The 20,208-nt window shown below is 36.0% G+C and overlaps 1 protein-coding gene and 1 non-coding gene across 2 annotated transcripts in view; one reads left to right on the forward strand and one right to left on the reverse strand.

Moving 5' to 3' along the window:
• MED13 (mediator complex subunit 13) overlaps positions 1-20,208 on the reverse strand; it is a 92,935-nt gene that overhangs the window by 53,581 nt on the left and 19,146 nt on the right. The window contains exons 4-8 of the mRNA XM_065911002.1: positions 11,901-12,046; positions 10,847-11,044; positions 9,209-9,403; positions 8,481-8,643; positions 8,185-8,295 (exon numbers count right to left, since the gene is read on the reverse strand). Of these exons, the coding sequence (XP_065767074.1) occupies positions 8,185-8,295; positions 8,481-8,643; positions 9,209-9,403; positions 10,847-11,044; positions 11,901-12,046 (813 nt within the window). The remainder of the gene's footprint in view (positions 1-8,184; positions 8,296-8,480; positions 8,644-9,208; positions 9,404-10,846; positions 11,045-11,900; positions 12,047-20,208) is intronic.
• On the forward strand, positions 4,918-5,024 carry LOC136150363 (U6 spliceosomal RNA). Its single transcript, XR_010659797.1, has one exon. It is a non-coding gene; the product is annotated as a U6 spliceosomal RNA (small nuclear RNA).

The raw sequence follows: 20,208 nt of genomic DNA on the forward strand, positions 1-20,208 counted from the left end.
TAAATTAAGAACACATCATAATCAAATGGGATTTGCACCATGAATGTAAGCTGTAACATTCACAAGAAAAAAAAAAGTACTGTTCATCATATTAACAGAGTAAAACAGAAAACTATGATTATCTCAATAAATACAGAAAAAAACATGACAAAATTCAATACTTATTTATATAAAAAGATTCAACTAGCAAGTACTAGGACTTAATCCAATAAAGTTCAGTTCAGTCACTCAGTTGTGTCCAACACTTTGCGACCCCATGGACTGCAGCACGCCAGGCCTCCCTGTTAATCACCAACTTACGGAGTTTACTCAAACTCATGTCCATTGAGTCAGTGATGCCATCCAACCATCTCATCCTCTGTCGTCCCCTTCTCCTCCCGCCGTCAATCTGTCCCAGAATCAGGGTCTTTTCCAGTGAGTCAGTTCTTCACATCAGGTGGCCACAGTCAGCTCCCGGTCTTGTTTTTGCTGACCGTATAGAGCTTCTCCATCATTGGGTGCAAAGAACATAATCAATCTAATTTCGGTATTGACCATATGGTGATGTCCATGTGTAGAGTCGTCTCTTGTGTTGTTGGAAGAGGGTGTTTGCTATGACCAGTGTGTTCTCTTGGCAAAACTCTACTAGCCTTTGCCCTGCTTCATTCTGTACTCCAGGGCCAAATTTGCCTGTTACTCCAGGTGTTTCTCGACTTAAGAGTCCCCTATAATGAAAAGGACAGCTTCTTCAGCGTTACTGGTTGGGGCATAGACTTGGATTACTGTGATATTGAATGGTTTGCCTTGGAAACAGAGATCATTCCGTCGTTTTTGAGACTGCATCCAAGTACTACATTTCAGACTCTTTTGTTGACTATGAGGGCTACTCCATTTCTTCTAAGGGATTCTTGCCCACAGTAGTAGATATAATGGTCATCTGAGTTAAATTCACCCATTCCAGCCCATTTTAGTTCGCTGATTCCTAAAATGTCGACGTTCACTCTTGCCATCTCCTGCTTGACCACTTCCAGTTTGCCTTGATTCATGGACCTGACATTCCAGGTTCCTATGCAATACTGCTCTTCACAGCACCGAACTTTACTCCCATCACCAGTCACATCCACAACTGGGTGTTGTTTTTGCTTTGGCTCTGTCTCTTCATTCTTTCTAGAGTTATTTCTCCATTGATCTCTAGTAGTATGTTAGGTACCTACTGACCTGGAGAGTTCATCTTTCAGTGTCCTATCTTTTTGCCTTTTCATGCTGTTCATGGGATTCTCAAGGCAAGAATACTGAAGTGGTTTGCCATTCCCTTCTCCAGTGGACCATGTTTTGTCAGAACTCTCTAATCCAATTTTAAAAAATCTATTAAAAAACTCCTGGAGAAGGAAATGGCACTCCAGTATTCGTGCCTGGAGAACCCCACATGTGACCATGTGACCATGAGGTCGTAAGACTCAGACATGACTTAGTGACTAAACTACAACTACTGTTAAAAAAAATAACAATATCATACTTAATGATGAAAGACTAAATATTTCTCCCTAAGACTAGGAACAAAACAAGAATATTAGCTCTCAACATTTCAACAATTTTATTGAAAGTTTTAGCCAACTCAGTAAGTCAAGAAAAAAAAAAGATTTCAAAAGAAGGAAAACTGTCTTTATTCACAGAACACATGATTAGAACTTTACAATGAAGGCATCAGGCTGATCACCACCTTCTCAGTCTTAGCATTATTAAAAGTGGGACAACCAGGCACATGTCTCTTCTGATGTGACACCATACAAAGCAACACAACACTACCTATGAGATATTCTCACCAAAAATATTAAATCTGAATCTAACTAAGCCTCTAAATCAGTAGTGCCCAAAATAATTTTCTGTGATGACAGAAATGTTCTTTATGTGGCTGCTGATTTGAAATGATACTTATGCAATGGAGGGGTTAAACTTTTTAATTTTATTTAAAACCAGTACCTTAAATTTAAATAGCTACTCATGGTTACAAACATAGCTAGCTAGTATTGGAGGGCATGGCTCTAGAGCTACCTTCCATTTTCAGAAATACAAGGAATAAAGAACAAGTTAAAATACACAACAAATTGAGAAAATTTGTAATGTGGGACATTCTACAGAACAGCTTATCTAGTTTCTCCAACCAAGTCAATGTCGTAAAAGGGGGAAGAGAACTAAAAGAGAGACCTGGAAAACTTAATAATCAATTCTACATTTCTTGTTTGAATCCTGGAAGTCAAACCAAACACACAAAAAATATTTATGATACAAATCTGTATAAAGTATCAGATGATACCAATAAAATGCTGTTTCTTTTATCAGATATGATAATGGAATTATGTAAGAAAATATTGACTTTTTTTAAGAGTTGCATGCTAAAGTAGGAGTGAAATGAAGATACTTAAGACATGCTTTAAAAACCTTCAGTAAGAGTGCAGCTTTGAGGACTAGACAAATAAAGCATTATATCAACAGTATTATAGAGTACTATGAACTTGAAAAAACAGAGTGGAAACTATATATGCTGACAAGGAAAGATACCTAGGATAACTGTTTTTCTAAAAAGCAAGTTAGAAAACAGTATACAGAGCATGATTCCTTTTGTGGAAATGAAAGCAAGCAGGCAGATCTACATACATACATAAGAGGGAGAACTTGTCATTTTAATTTTTATACGCATGTGCATTATTTAATTTTTTAAATAGCATTTACAATTTTTAATAAAATTATTGGCTATTAAAAACTAAACAATAGTTCCTATCCAATGTTAAGAATAACCCCTTCTCTACCCATCCCCTCTTTGAATATTTTCAACAACAAAGACCATATTACCTTATGAGGAAATGCATTCCATCATCAAATAGCTCTAGTTGTTAGAAAATTATACTGAAATAGAAACTTGTCTTTTCTATGTCAGACATTCATATATATGTGTGTGTGTGTGTGTATATATATGCATTTTTCCTATACCGAGGTATTAGCCTTATATTGAGCTCTATTTCTTTTTTTTTTTTTAATTTATTTTTTTATTTTTCAGTGGGTTTTGTCATACATTGAGCTCTATTTCTAAAGCTGTCCTGCCCAAGAATGGTATCCAAAGCCACACGTGGCTTGTAATGTAAAACATACTTTAATTTTTAAAGACATTTATGAAAGAATGTCAACTATCTAAATTTTTTTTTGCTTTCCAAAATACAGTTGATTTCTATAAAGTATTTTACTCGTGTTAATTTGTACTGGACTTATTATTTTTTTAATAAACTAAGCAGTGTTTTAAAATTTCTCTAAAATTATATAAACAGACATGTTGTTTACTCTTTTGCAACCCCATAAACTAAATAACCCACTAGGTTCCTCTGTTCATGAAATTTCCCAGGCAAGAATCCTGGAACGTGTTGCCATTTCCTTCTCCAGGAGATCTTCCCAATTCAGGGACTGAACTCCCATCTCCTGTATTGGGAGGTGGACTCTTTACCACTAAGCCACGGGGAAAGCTCCATAAACAGACATAACTCATATAAATAAAAGTACATACAGAGCCTCTTTAACTTTTAAGAGTATAAATGAGTTCTGAAACCAAAAGTTTAAGAATTCATCAAGTTATGCAAGGCACTAAGGAGAGAAACAATCTCTAATAATCTAAGGTGTTCCAAGTATACAAGGGATACAAAAAATATCCTTCTGTAAGTCTAAGAAATTATTAATCTGAGTTATGTAAGAACAGCAGTGGCTCTCCAAAACTTTGGAAACATCAAATCATAGTCCCTTTCTTCTATATAGACCTTCGCCTAAAAAGTCTAATCTTTAGAGACAAGTGAAGATCACACTAGAAGTCAACAAGGGGAAATCTTTCTAAAAAAGAAGCTGTCCTGAAAGTACAATCCAGCAAAATGACTCCTTTAGACTATTCCTATTAACTGAAGTTCCTAGTATTTCAGTGTTAATATCTAAAATAATTGCATCATTTTCTACTTACATAGCTTGCTAAATTCTAACTTTCTTATTAACATTCCACCAGACTAAAGCCTAATAACCATAAATGTGCAATTTTTAATCTCACTAATAACCGAAAAAAATGCCAACTAAAACAATTTTATGTTTCTCATATGTTTTATGTTTTAGTAGAATGGGAAAAAAAATAATTTTAAGGGCAGTTCTCAGATCAGTGAAAGCACAAAAAAACCCCAATACCTTTGTATGTAAAAAGTGGAAGTAAAACTGGTAGAGTCTTTCTGAAGTCAAAATAAAAGTATTTAAAAGGTCCCCTCATCCACAACTGTCTATCACATCAGCCACCTAATTTTATTTCCTTCTTAGCACTCATCACTAAATAATTTTAAAAGATCAAGAATTATTTTTGAAAAATTAATTATCTGCCCCACTCCCCTTAGCATTCAGGCTTCGTAAGAGAAGCCCTGGTTCACTAATGTATCCTGAGCCCTGAACATCATCTATCATTAAGTGAGTGTTTTAAAAAAAAAAAAAAAAAAAAAAGACCTAGCAAGTAACTGATAGTCACAAAAGTGTTATTTTATTTTTAAAAAGTTAAACACAAGATAAAAACTTTTGGAAACAACCTATTTGCCCATCAATCCCAGAATGATTAAAAACACTATGATAGCTGTATTCAGTAGAATATCAAGAAGTTTTTTAAAATAAAGCAGATTCACAAGAAACTAGAATGAAGAGATTGAAGGCACATTAAGTGAAAAAATAAATTGCTAAATACATCTGTATTATGTTTCTGTGTTGGGAGGAAAAACACATATACACACAAAATTACACACACACACAAAAGAATAGTACCTAACTGGCAAGTAATTATTTCTAGTGAGAAAAGAGTAGGATATGGAAAGAGGGAGCGGTCAAGGGGTACTTCAGCTTTATTTGTATAATTTAAATTTTTTAAAATCACATATAGTGCTCGCTTCGGCAGCACATGTACTAAAATTGGAACGATACAGAGAAAATTAGCATGGACCCTGCGCAAGGATGACACGCAAATTCGTGAAGCGTTCCATATTTTTATGAAATAAACTGAGCTCTTGTTTTTCAAAAAAAATAAATAAATAAAATAAAATCACATATACTCATGCAAACGGCTTATATAACTATGCAACTTGTTTTTCAAATCAATTTCCAAGAGAAGGACCCAGTCCTATCTTTCACACAGAGTTAACTTACTACAAAGAGTCATTTACAAAAAAAAGAGAAACACTTAGGAAAATGAGGTAACAGAGAAAGTAGTAACAGCAGGGAGCTTCAATCACTTCTATGACTGAAAGGACAATAAGATGATGTAGTCCCATCAGATCATAATAGTCTGGGAAGATGCTAGAACCACAGCAGCAGTTACCTAACGGTAACTGGGACCAGGGAAGAACCAGCTGATAAAGGGACACAGCTATTGCTGGAGCTGGCTCAAAAAAGGGGTGGGGAAATACCCTGGTTTCTTCCAAGCTTAAGATTATAACTAATCTTCTGTTAGTGCCTCCAATTAGTCAACTCCAAAAAACAAGTGAGCCTAGCCAATCGTCATGCTGTACATCTTAAAATCATACAGTATCACTGTCAATTCTATCACAATAAAATTGGGAGGGGAAACCAACAAAACATGTTGAAAGCAAGGAAGCCTACAAAATGTAATTCCCTGCAATACAAAATAGAGCAGGGAAAAGATACGGATAGATGTGATAATAAGCTGGCTGACTGGCACAGTCAGTTATCAGTGTATGCCCTACTTCCTACATTCTACGGCAGGAGAGGACTCACGTATGGTGACTCAAAGTCTGCTTCAAGCCTTACTTAAGTGAAAAAGAACAGAGCAGGGGGAGGGGCAGGGATAGAGCAGGAATCTAAAGTACAAAATGCAATAGCAAAAAAGTAAATGATTAGAAACACTATTTACTAGAGGGGTAAAATTACCAAAGTTAGCTAAACACACAGATTATATGAAATTTCACCATATGAAATCTCTGTATTCCGGAGGAATTTCTGGAAATCTGAGACAAAGTGTGTCTTTAAAAATAAAAGTTTAAGTTAGAGACCAAGAATTAAAACTTATGTTTACCAATGTGCAGTTTGAGTGTCAATCTTTCAAAAAGAATAAAGCAAAGCCTAGGTTAGAAACTAAAACAGAAGAGCTGCTATCAAAACATGCCAATACAGGGAAAGAAAAGCCTAATTTCATTTAAGCATTCTATTGGTCCTAGACCAGGGATTAGCTAACTTTTTCCGTAAAGGACCAGACAGTAAATACTTTAGGCTCTAGGAGTTTTACAGTCTCTCCTGTAACTAATCAACTCTGTAAAAGCAGCCACAGATAGTACATGGATGAACAGATGTGGTTCTGTCCCAATAAATTCTTATTTATGGATACAAAAATTTGAATTTCACATAACTTTCACAAAGTATTTTCTATTTCTTTTTCAAATATTTAAAACTGAAATCATTTCAGCTCACAGGCCATACCAAACACATGAGCCAGATCTGGCCAAGAGATCAGTTTGCCAACCCCTGGTCTCAGAAAAATAATGCACTGAATCCCTACATTTCAAAACTAAGTTTGATTTTTCCTTCCAAGGTGAGTATGTCTTTTAACTATTTTAAACTGTTAAACAGGAACTAATCTATCTATATTTTTAATCCAATCTGTCGACAACAGAGGCGCAATTTTTTTGTTGTTTGCCCCCATCCCAACCTGCCCTTCCAACCTGGGGCTTCCTTGATGGCTCAGGGGGTAAAGAATCTACCTGCATGCAGTGCAGGAGACACAGGTTCCAACCGTCCCTGGGTCGGAAAGATCCCCTGGAGGAGGAAATGACAACCCACTCTAGTATTCTTTCCTGGAAAATTTCATAGAGGAACCTGGCAGACTCATAGTCCATGGGATTGCAAAAGAGTCAGACAGGACTGAGCACACAGCCCACCTCCAGCATAGACGGATTTATTCAGGGTAAGCAGAGAACGGCAATATGGGGTCTACAAACATGGTGAGCAAAGAGTGAGTTCCCTGCATGGCAAGGGAAGGCCAACACTTTTGATAGACGAATAAAAGAAGATGGGAGGGTTATAGTAAACAGAGGCCATGTTTTTTCATTGGCCTCGTCCTTGCTAGGAAAGGAGAAGTGTGTTTCTTCTTTCTGTTGTGCTCTGTGATTGTGAGAACTCCCCCCATTCTGGCCAGAGGCAAGTTTTTAACAAGGTTGACAAATATTTTAAAAGTGTTGTCTTTAACCCAAAGAAATCTATATAAATATAAATTTAATCTATGCAAAAACACATCAGAACACTTGAGGGGGTGTCACTGTACTCAAAGCTAATATAAGAAAAACCCTGACCTTAACCTGCATGCCTCCTTCCCTCCGGCTCACAACCATGACAAGAAGAGGTGGCTGGTCAACTATTCATTCACAAGTCCTGGTTAGAGGTGTCAGTGCCATTATTTGTTTACTCATCTGCAAAAGCATATGATCTACCTTTAATCTGTAGACTAAAATAATAAACTCTCGGCAATACAATCTGCATGCCTGTGATAAACAAACCTCATCAAAGTCCCTAAAGAATTCCAAGTACATTCATTCTTCTACTGACCTTTCAATCAATACAGTCTATTAAAAAGTTTGCATTTTACAGCTTTGGTCCCTTGTAGAATCTTATTTTCTGAATTTTAGTTCAGCATTTCACCTACAGCTTGACCAAAGGGATGTTGTAAGAAACTGCTGCACAAACCCCAATATTGTATTTACTATAAAAAAGATAGAGAAAAATTTTATCTAGTATATCATGCATCATCTTTTTATGACGACCCTTGGGAGAAATTTCTCAAGCACAGTGCCATTTATGAACACTCTTCTCAAGAGACTTGTGTTCCTCTTAGCTTATAGATACTGTATATTCCATAATTCAGTATAAAATTCTTTTAGGCTGTGAATTCAAGCTTTCGCAGTCCAGTTCTGGTAACTGTAAGAATCTATGACATACATTTGTATGTACTTCTATAATTAGCTCCATATTACTGAATTTTTATTTTCCTCAATTTTTTTTCTTTTGGGAAAAATCCTGACACTGTGTTTATATATTTTTAACTCAAACAAAGTGGGGTGTAAGTATGCAATGGCATAAGAAACTACCACACACATATATGTTCTATCTAACATCATTCAACCGGGGGGAAAAAATACTTACCTCAAACAGCTGCAATTTGTTCTTTGTGTGGCTTCAACAAAATCCCAGGATGCTACTTTATCAGCTGTCTCTTCTTCACACAGACCACCTGATGAAGCTGAATACTTCCTCCTAAGATTTGAAATTATATAATCTTTAGAATTCATAAAAATTTTTGTAAACTTGAATTAACATTGAAGTTTTAAATCAATTTTTTTGTATTAAAATCTTATGAATGAGCACTTACACTTTCAAATCTCTTATCTACAAGTAACTACCAACATGCAATTTTTAAACTTGAAGATGAAAATACATACTTGTTCTGTGCTCTGTTCATATTACATTCTTGCCAAACTCTATCCACCACATGATTTGCTAATTTTCTGGGTATCTTCCCACCATGATGGCTAGTACTATCTGAGCTGAAGCCATCAGATACTGAAGAAAATTTGATCCACTTCTGGGCAGACTGAGGATCAACTGAAAACAAAAAACAAATTGATTGTAGGAGAATAAAGGCAGGTTTAAAAGAGTATTACTTTGCTTCCTGTTTCTTTGATTTCTCATACAACTTGTTCCAGCTATCTGGTAAGCCTACTTACATTTTAAGTAAAAAAGCAGGTCACTTTACTTAAAATACAGAAAGCAAAAAAATTTGAACAGGAGATGGGAACTGATAGTAGTATCATATTAATGTTAATTTCCTGACTTGGAAGACTAAATGGCTGTTATATAGAAGAGAGTCCTTAATTTGGGGAAACAGACTTAGTGCTTAGGCGTAATGAGGCATCATGTCTGTAGCTTGTTCTCAAATGGTTCAGAAAAAGACCCATGATAAGGAATGTAAGATAATGTAAGCATAGAGAGAGGGTGATGGAGCAAGTATTAACAATTTGGGAATCTGAATGAGTAGAGCTTTTTATACTGTACTTGGCAAACACTTCAGTAAGTGTGAAATTATTTCAAAATAATTATTTTTCAGTGTTTATTATATTTAAGAGAACAGATTTACCACTAGAGCTAATGAAACAGATTAGTACAACACCTGTTTGGACTTCCTCAGGAGATGTAGGTGGTGTAAGAGTAACCGAAGACATAGCAGGATCTCTTGTGGAAGCAGGCACTTGGTGGACACCCAAGCAAGAAGCTGAACAGTGAGAGGATCCCACAGAGCTAGGAGTAGGAATGTCTGACTGAGGGACTAGAACAAAGCATGCTGGGTAGATCATTCGGACACCAGCTAAAAGGGGGAGAAAAGAGGAAAATCAATTACCTTTGGGTTTGTAGTAGGATTTGTTTCACTCAAAAGTGCAAAAATGGAAAAGCAGATACTAAATGATCACATTTGTTAAAATAAAAATACATTAAATATAAAATAAAAATACATTAAATATAAAATAAAATTACATTTAGTGTGTTTTTATAAATATACACTCTTTCTGGTAAAATGTTTTTCTGAAAGAAACCACAAGAAGCTGGTGGTAGTGGTCACCTTTCGAGAGAGAGACTTAGAAGAAAGCAGCTTTCTCGTTTCACTTTTGGATTTTCTAACCATGAATGTGTATTACTTAAAAAAAAACTTTATTTGCAAATTTGATCAAATTTATTTTAAAACTTTAACAAAGGTAACTGGCACTAGAATTATGGACCTTATATTTTCTTCTTTATATATCTCTATCTGAAAAGTCTAATACATGTTATTGTGTTTTCTTCCTATTTCTGATGCAACTACTCTGGTGATATATTTACTGAAACTGAATAATGATACTCCTTTGATTAAAAAAATAAAGAAGGTAATCTTCATATAACATTACCATTATGAATCCATTAAATACAGTGTTGCAAACTCTAATCCCAATCATCTGCTCAACCATATATTCCTCACACTTTCCACATCTCTCTAAGGTGGAGTATACATTTGCACTCATTGTTAGATTGGATGTGCAACTTGCTCTGGAATCTCCATGCATGTGACAAATGCCACAATCCAACAAGAACTTTAGATGCACTTGCAGGATCACTGCAGCCTCTCCTACTTTACGTCCTCTGCCTTCAGATTAGCATGTCTCAAATATAGTTTACCTTGTTATAACTTAGGTACCTGAGGAGGAAGATGCATGTAATACAGCCTACCTAGGCAGAACTGACCTGGACAGAGCTAATCAGCCACAAGGTCTTTAGGTATACATTAGGCTCTGATGACCTTTCAAGTCATCAGAGGCTACAGTTTTACCAAACGTTAAGATACTGCATCACACAGGCTGTCAACTTTCTCACCTCCAAATATTACTCAGTCACAGTTATTTTCCTCTCACCTTTAGCATGCTTCCCTCTAGGTGGGTTATAGTTCCCTTCCCCAATGACTGACTTGGCCATATGACTAGTTTTTACCTAATGAAATGTGAGCAGATGCAACATACATCATATCCTAGCAGAAGATTAAATATACTTAATATGCTTAGGCTCAGTTCCTATTATTCCTCTGTTCTTTTAAGAATATTATGTCCCAGATACTGGATATTCCTTGAACCTAGGTTGTAGAATGAAAAGGTACAAGAAAGCAAAACCAAATGTTTGATGTTAAAAGCCACTAAGGTATTAAAGAGTTATATTATTCAGCTAAATCTAACTAATATATATAGTCACACATTTCCCACTTAGGATTAATGCTCAGAATCCCTACCAACAAGAACTTCTACTGCAGCTAAAGAATCATCTTCCCAATCCATATCTTCCTGTTTTTCTTCAGACATCTCCTTCAAACAAGATGAGATTGGATAGAACTGTTTCCATTCACCAATCAATTTTTTTGTAGCTGAATCGGACATCTTGAATGCCTGTCCTGTGAGAGTGCCATTTAGTCCAAATGGGCTTAAGATAACTAGAAACCCAAAACAGACATTAAGTAAGTAACTAAAGACAATTATACCAAATAAGATGACACTGAATAGTATGGCAAATAATCATGCAATTCAAACAAAGAAAAGTAAGCCCATAATGATCAATTCCAGAGAAAATGAATTTACTGTATTTCATTAAGTGAAGATAAAGTATAACACTGAGTTTATCATAAAAACTTAAGATTCTGTCTACCCAAAAATCTCAGATGGATAGTTTCAACATAAACTGTGAATATTTGTATATCCTTCGATTTCTCTTGGCCTTTCCACTAAGAAAAAACAATTTAAGGAAAAACAACATATAAGTCCTTATTATATACTGCCATATAAATTTTAAAAGAGCAAATAGTAAGCTTAGAACTAAAACAAGAACACAATGCCTTACAAAGAACACACTTGTAAGAACTCACAGTCCTTACAAACATATTTTTTTTCCTTTAAAATCATCAATCTTACAAAATTATTTCCTCTAGAGTTCAACCACTTTCATGGTATGAATTATATCAAAAGTCCTATGTACCTACATTAAAAATGGCTTAAAAATGTGAACTGATAAAAAAGATAACCTTGAATATTTATAACATGTATACCATCTATAGCCTATTTAAAAGAACACTTTAAAATATGCTAACATTCATGTACAAGAACTTTTAAAAATAATATTTGCATTAAGAATTTATTTAATTGACTTAATACTCTTAATGGGAAAGAAGTAAACTACATCAGAATCATCATTAGGCTAAAGATTGGGGGAAATCTCATTAATCTCTACCAATTAGATTTGTTTCTTGAAACAACAATAAAAAATCAAGCAACTATGCCAATAAAATAATCTACCTTGAAATGGGCTATTAGACTGTTGAGCAAGGGTGATATGTTCTTCACTAAGAAGGTATACAGGTTGATGTTGATTAATTTCCACACTGGTACAAACATTGCTGTCTCCATGCAAGAAAAAGGTGAAAGAGCAGGACAAGTGTTCACTAATAAAGAAGAAAAAGTAGTATTTTAGTAATGATTTATAGCCAAAAACAAAGTCAATTTGCTTTTCTTTTTTAAGAAGTTACACCACAAAAATGTACATTCTCTTTAACCCAGAAATTCTACCTTATCATCTAAAGGGAAAAAAAGAAATCACAGATATAAGCAAAGATTTAGCTATAAAAAATGTTCTTCACAGCACTGTTTATAATAGGAAAAGCTGCAAAGAAAGGAACCAGTTAAACAAGTTAGGTACACCCACACATAATGATGATACAGCCACCAAAATAAATAAAGGAGGGGGAGTGGGTTTGATGGGAAAGGTAATAGTACAGTTTAGTATAGTTTCAAAAAAAATCTATGTGTACAACAGAATTAAAAATGATCTAATGTTTTATTTCCCGTCTAGTAAAAAATAAATACAAACATATTTTATCATATTATTTCTGAAACTGGGCTGAACACAATTAATCAGGCAGCTAATGTACTGCCCTCCCCCATCCCCAAAGAATAGTTATTTTAAAGCAATGGTGAGTGTTATAATTGAAGGTATTCTAGAATCAAAGTTACAAGCAAAATAGAACATCCTAGGAAATTTACATATGACTGGGTATACAGATTGGAAAATAAAAGTTCCCAAGAGGAAAGCAGATATATCCTTAAGATAAAATTTAGAGAAGTCGAGTGGCCCAGAAAAGAATGAGATTATACACTAAGAAGAATCTACTCACCTTATTCCTTCTCCAAACATTTATCCTAAAAATCTTAAAGAACCAATTCTTTAAGTTATAACCATTAATAAGCTTGAAATCTATTGCATACATCTATAAACCCCTTAAATTTTTTCTGGATGAGACATGGGCATAATTTAAGTTACAGTAAAATTAATTACTGTATTTTCCCCATCCCAGTAGCTTTTGCTGTTAAATTATTTCCAGAGTAATTTTGAATTTACAGAAAAGTTACAAACATAGAAAGCCCCCATATACCCTTCACTCAGTTATCCCTAACATCTTATATAACCATGCTTCGTTGGTCAAACAAGTAATTAACACTGGCACATCACTACAACAAACTCCAGTTTTTCATTTGTTCACCAGAATTTTCCACTAATGTTCTTTTTCTGTTCCAGAATCAAATCCAAGATATCACAATGCATTTACCCAATTATTTTTTTTTGCTTCAGTTGTATTGAGACATAAGTGATAACTTTCTATAGGAAATAAAATTACTTACATTATTTAAAAATAAATTAAGCTCATTTCTTCTGATTAAAAACCTAAGTCCTTTGGAGTAACTATGGTTGAGTAATTACAAAGACTATAGACATCTCCTTATATTCAGACATAAATGCACTATATATTACACAACCAAGTGAAGACAAGTGTTACTCCTTTTATTCAAAAAGTGTTCTGTAGCAAAGCACATGACACCATGTTAATCTCAATCATTTAATTACAGCTATGCTAAGTGCTGTAACAAAAATCACGTACAGGATACTAACAGACTGTCTTAGCAAGACCTAAATAATGAAAATAATTCCTAAGGGAAAAAGAATCACACTTGATAACGCCATTAAAGTTATTACGTCCTATGATAGTCTTCATCAGCCTATGCCCCCCATACCTCTTATTTCTCCAATTTCATTTCTTACTTATCCTTCTCAAATACTTCCCCTTTCTCCCTCAATTGACCTCTCTGCTGTTCCTTAAACACATCAGGTCTTTGTACCTACTGTTATTCCATCTGGAACACTCTAGATAGCTATATTCACCTTCATCAACCTTTCTCAGGTTTTTAAACACCTTCTAAGCGAGGTCTTCACTGATCACCCTCCTTTAAATTGTTCTTCTGGGATTTGTTTTGGTTTAAGAAATAATCAAAATCTAACTTATTACACAGTTTATTTCTTATAGTCACCAAGAATGTAAGTTCTACTGGAGAAGGAATCTGTTTCCTTTGTACAATGTTGTATCCCTGTATTGATAGAATAGGTCCTTGGCACATAGTACTAAATACTGTAGAATAAAATCCACATTTGATCTTTTTTTCCCCTAACCATACTCCTTTTCTTATCAAATCTAGAGTTGTTCAAGCCAGATATATAAATCCTCTCAAATTTTTCATTTTCCCCAAACTTCCTACTTTCAACTAGTCCATCACTAATTCCTACTGATTCTAGTTCTTAGATAATTTTTTTTGTTCTTTGTCTTTTTAAGGTCTGAGTAGTTGTTAATTTACCTTTCTTTACAACACTGCCCAGCGATCTAAAAATTAATTCTAATCATGCAACTGGGAGGCTCAAAATCAATTGTTTCTCAATGCCTTCAGGACTGTCAAAAAACTCCTAAAACCTTAGCACAGCACTTTAGATCCTTCCACAATCTGACCCTTGCACTAAACTCTCTAGACAGAGATCACTTAATCCACCAAGAATTACCCCTTTGTTTAGATACCTCACATAGGGAGAATTATATGATATTTGCCTTTTTGTGACTGGCTTCTTTCACTTAGCATAATGTCCTCAAGGTTCATCCATAGTGTAGCACATGACAGGATTTCTTCCAGGATAAACAATAATTCATTGTATGTATATAACATATTTTGCTTAGCCATCATCCATCAAAAGATATTTGGGTTGGTATACCTCTTGGCTATTAAGAATAATGCTGCTATGAACATGGATGTGCAAAATGTCTTCAAAATTCTGCTTTCAATTATTCTGCATACACACTCAAAAAAAGGTCTGCTGGATCATATGGTATTTTGTTTTCAATTTTTGGAGCAATCTCCGTAACATTTTCCATGGTGACTGTACTATTTTACAATCTCACTAACCATGCACAAGGGTTCTAATTTCTCTATCCTTAGTAACATTTGCTATTCTTTATTTCAATAGCAGCCACCCTGATATGTTTTTGGGTTTTCCTTGTGGCTCAGCTCGTAAAGAATCTTCCTGCAATGTGGGAGACCTGGGCTCGATCCCTAGGTTGGGAAGATCCCCTGGAGAAGAGAAAGGCTACCCACTCCAATATTCTGGCCTGGAGAATTCCATGGACGATAGTCCATGGGGTCACAAAGAGTCGGACACAACTGAGTGACTTTCACTTTCACATTTTTATTTATATTTCTCTGCTTAGCGATACCGAGTCACTTTTTTTTTTTTAAGATTTATTTATTATATTTTTGGCTGTCCTGGGTCTTTGTTGCTGCACATGGGCTTTTTCTAGTTTCAGCAAAAGGAGGCTTCTCTCTAGTTGTGGTGTATAGGCTTTTTATTGCAGTGGCTTCCCTTGTTGCGTAGCACGGACTCTAAGTGTGCAAATTTCAGTAGTTGCAGCTCACGGACTTAGCTGCCTCACAGCATGTGGGTTCCTCTCAGAGCAGGGACAGAACCATGCCCTCTGCATTGGCAGGCGGACTCTGGATCACCAGGAAAGTCCCGAACATCTTGTCTTATGCTTATTGACCATTTGTATATATTCTTTGAAGAAATATCTATTGAAGTATTTTTCCCATTTTTTAATTGGGTTATTTGATATTTTGTAGAGTTGTAGTAGTTCTTTATAATGCTGGCTATTAACACCTTAGCAGATACATGATTGCAAATATTCTCTTCCAATCCTTAATGCACAAAGAAATTTAGGTTGGATATAGTCCCATTTGTCTATTTTTGCTTTTGTTGCCTATGTTTTTGCGCCATAACCATAAAATCACTGCCAAATCCAGTGACATGAAGCTTTTCCACTACATTTTTTTCCTTGGAGCTTTATAGTTTTAGGTCTTACATTTAGGTTTTTAATCTGTTTTAAGTTATTTTTTGTATACAGTATAAGATAAGGGTCCAAGTTCATTCTTTTATATGTGGATACTTGTTTTCCCAACACCATTTTTTGAAGAGAATGTCCTTTCCCCACTGAGTGGTCCTGGCACACTTGTCAAAGGTCAACTGAACATATTCACAAGAATTTGTCTCTGAACTTTCTATTCTCTCCCATTGGTTTACCTGTCTGTCTTTATGCCAGTACCATACTGTTTTGATTACTGTAGCTCTGTAATGTTTTGCTCATTCTTCCCTTTATCCAGACTTTGTAGTTCTTCCTATTAGAGGTGAAATATACTTCTCCAACCCTTGAATCAGGCTCGCTTTGTGACTTGCTTTGGCCAAGCAGAAGGTTGAAGAATACTTATATATTTCACATATAATTTAGCTTGCCCTCTGGTACTTCTGTCATCACAAGAATATGCCCTGACTGGTTCACTGGCCTAAAGAGGGATGAGAATCATACAAAATACACCTCTACCCACACTACGGTTTACAGTGACTAGACTGACTAATCCCTAGCTGACCTGTAGGTACATTAGTGAGAACACGTAACTGTTTTAAATCCCTATGTTTTGGGGTGGTTTATTACACAGCCATATCTGATATAAAAACTGGCACCAAAGGTGAGGCACCACCATAACAAAAACCTAAACATGTGGCATTCAGTTTTGGGATCACAGAATTGGTAGCAAAGAATACAAACACTGAAAAGCAGTCAAGAAAATGGTAACCTATGTTAACATAACAGAAAAATACTTCATAGAACCTTTGCCTGAAATAATCTGGAATGCAGAAAACATGCCTAAGTGAACTCACTGCAGGGCTGGAAAATAAGTTTCTCAACAAAGCAATAGTGTGGACTACATTATAGCACAGCTCAAGAAAAATACCAAATCAAGAGTGTGAATCTCAGTGGTTAAGAATCTGTCTTCCAATACAGGGAATGAGGGTTCAATCCTTGGTCGGGGAAATAAATCCCATGTGCCACAGGGCACTAATCCTGTGCACCACAACTTGAGGGTCCCTGTGCCACAAGAGAAGCCCTTGTGTCGCAAAGAAGGCCCAGCATAGTTTAAAAAGTGTGTAAAACCTCAGATCCCCTTGGTAATACCAAACATTACTCTTAATACCAGCTGAAACATTAGGATTTTTTTTAAACAGATTTTTTAATGCAATGAATTGAAACACAATTAGAATATACTTCAATTTAAAAAAAACACATTAGAATGACAGTTCAGGTCCACTATGCCTATGGAGACAAGGCTAAAACAAATGTGAAACTACTGGCTTGCTAAAAAATAATTTTGGCTTTTTTAGTTAATTATCATTGATATAAGGACTGAGCAAAATGTGCATCTCTTCTTCTGAAAGTGGGACTACTAAAATCAACTTATTAAAAATTCAACACCTTTGTGAAATAACAAAATTATTTTTCCTACTCCTAAATAAAATATTTCTTTGTAACACAATTAACCACTTTAACAGTTTTATTGAAGAAATATTTACCACCTTCCTTTTAAAACTCAGTGATATTTGTAAAGCAATTATCCTTCAATTAAGAAAATAAATTTAAAATTTTTAAAAAAGTGATAAAAAGGTGCTGGCAAACCATTAAGGACACGAGCCACATGACCTGGTGTATGATAATAAATGCTCAGCAAAACTTACTGTGTTGAAGGTCTACATGGTAATGGCTTCTTTCTATGTACTTTGTTGTAGTCAAATCTCAACTTTTTCTTTCTTAATATCTTTTAATTATTATCTATGCCCTACTTCTCTTTAATTATCTTTCTAAAGCTATTTTTATTAGATTTAATTCAAATGTAAAAATTTGTACTAGGAAAACATACTGAAATGAGATCATGTTGGAACTCTTTTCTCTTTAATCATATGTTTTCATATCTGGAAAGATAAAAAACAAACTCTTAGAAGGGTTGCTTTCTGGAACAGAGTATTGGTGGAAAAGGAGACTTTTACTAATTAATTAATTCAGTAAATATTTATAAAGCTCACATTATGTGTCAGACACCATGCAAAGTGTTGGCTATGCAGAGGTGACCAAGACAGACAGAGTCCCTGTCTTCAGGAATTTTACAACCTAGTGGAAGAGGCAGGTTCTGTATGTGCACATACATAAACACACATACATATACATGTGTTCATACACATACATATTTATTTACTTAAAAGACTGTAATGAATGATACAAAAGAAAAGGATGCTACAACCTAGTGGAAGAGGCAGGTTATGTATGTGCACATACATAAACACACATACATATACATGTGTTCATACACATACATATTTATTTACTTAAAAGACTGTAATGAATGATACAAAAGAAAAGGATGTTAAGACAGAATTCACTAGAGGGAATTAATTTAATTTGGATTGAAGGCAGTTTAGGGAGAGTGATGTTTGTGCTGAAATTTGAAAGATGCATCAGTTTACAGGGCAAGAAGTAGAGGAAAGCATTCCAGGTAGAGGAGCCAGCAGCGCAAAAGCCCTGGGGCAGGAAGGATTTTGGCTTATTGGAAGAACTGAAGGAAGACCAGTAGCAACTGGAGTACAGATAGAAGCAAAAAACTGGGATTAAGATGGAGAGGAACAAGCAGGTCAGAATATACACAACAAGGCAGTCTGAATTTTGTTCTAAAGTGCAAGGGGAAATTATTGAAGGATTTTCAATCAGAGGAATGATATATCTGATTTTTTTTGTTTTTACTTGAAGACCTCATTAATTATTAGAGAGGAGAATCCATAGGATAAGTGTGCATGCGTACATGCTCAGTCACTAAGTCCAACTCCTTGCAATGCCATGTACTGTAGCCCTTGAGGCTCCTCTGTCCACAGAATTTTCCTAGCAAGAACTGGAATGGGTTGCCATTTCCTCCTCTAAGGGATCTTCCCAACCCAGGGGCTGAACCTGTCTCTCTTGTGTCTCCTGCATTGGCAGGCGGATTCTTTACCACTGCACCACCAGGACCTACAGCAATAATGGCCCAGGTGAGAGACAGTGGTGACCTGGAATAGGGTAGTGACAGTAGAAATGGAAAGAACATCTGGAATGTGTTTGGGAATTTGGTGACAGATTATATACGGGAACCAGGAGGTCCCTAGAATTAAAGCAATTATCTGATGAACATGAGCCTCAGGGTAGAGCATACAGAAGTCTAGAGAAGGAACAGGTTTGGGGTAAAGATCAAGAAATCAGTTTTTCAGAAAAAGAGATAGATGTACAGAACAGATTTTTGGACTCTGTGGGAGAAGGAGAGGGTGGGATGTTTCGAAAGAACAGCATGTATATTATCTATAGTGAAACAGATCAACAGCCCAGGTGGGATGCATGAGTCAAGTGCTCGGGCCTGGTGCACTGGGAGGACCCTGAGGAATCGGGTGGAGAGGGAGGTGGGAGGGGGGATTGGGATGGAGAATACATGTAACTCCATGGCTGATTCATGTCAATGTATGACAAAACCTACTGAAATGTTGTGAAGTAATTAGCCTCCAACTAATAAAAATAAATGGAAAAAAAAAAAAGAAATCAGTTTTTGGACAAAGTAGATTTTATGATGTGGTGGAGGCTTGGGTTTATATTATATATCTGGGGATTATCAGGGTGTGGATGGTATTTACATTTTTGTGAATGAATGTGATTATCTAGAAAGGGAATGTTGAACAGGGCCCAGGAACTGGCCCTGCTGCTGCTGCTGCGTCGCTTCAGTTGTGTCCGACTCTGTGCGACCCCATAGACGGCAGCCCACCATGCTCCGTCGTCCCTGGGATTCTTTAGGCAAGAACACTGGAGTGGGTTGCCATTTCCTTTTCCAATGTATGAAAGTGAAAAGTGGAAGTGAAGTCGTTCAGCTGTGTCCGACTCTTCGGAACCCCATGGACTGCAGCCTACCAGGCTCCTCCATCCATGGGATTTTCCAGGCAAGAATACTGGAGTGGGTTGCCATTGCCTTCTCCAAGGAACTGGCCCTAGGGAGCTCTAAAAACTGCAGCTTTAGTACAATAGAAGACACTCACAGAAGGGACCAAGAAAGAACAGCCTGAGTGTCAGAAGAAGACAGTGAGGAGAACGGGTGTTGTGAAAGCAAAAAGCGTTTCAGTAAGAATTAGGCCCATTCTTGTACAGCTGGGGTATACGCTTGTGCATGTGTGCCTGCTCATTTGCTTTAGTCCTGTCCAACCCTTTGTGACCTCAGGGAGTGTAGCCCACCAGGTTCCTCTGTCCATGGGATTCTCCAGGCAAGAATACTGGAGTGGGTAGCCATGTCCTTTTCCAGGGAACATAAGATTTTTTAAAAATTACTCACAAGCTGCCATACAATT

The sequence above is a fragment of the Muntiacus reevesi genome, chromosome 18 (assembly GCF_963930625.1).
Source record: "Muntiacus reevesi chromosome 18, mMunRee1.1, whole genome shotgun sequence".
NCBI lineage: Eukaryota > Metazoa > Chordata > Mammalia > Artiodactyla > Cervidae > Muntiacus > Muntiacus reevesi.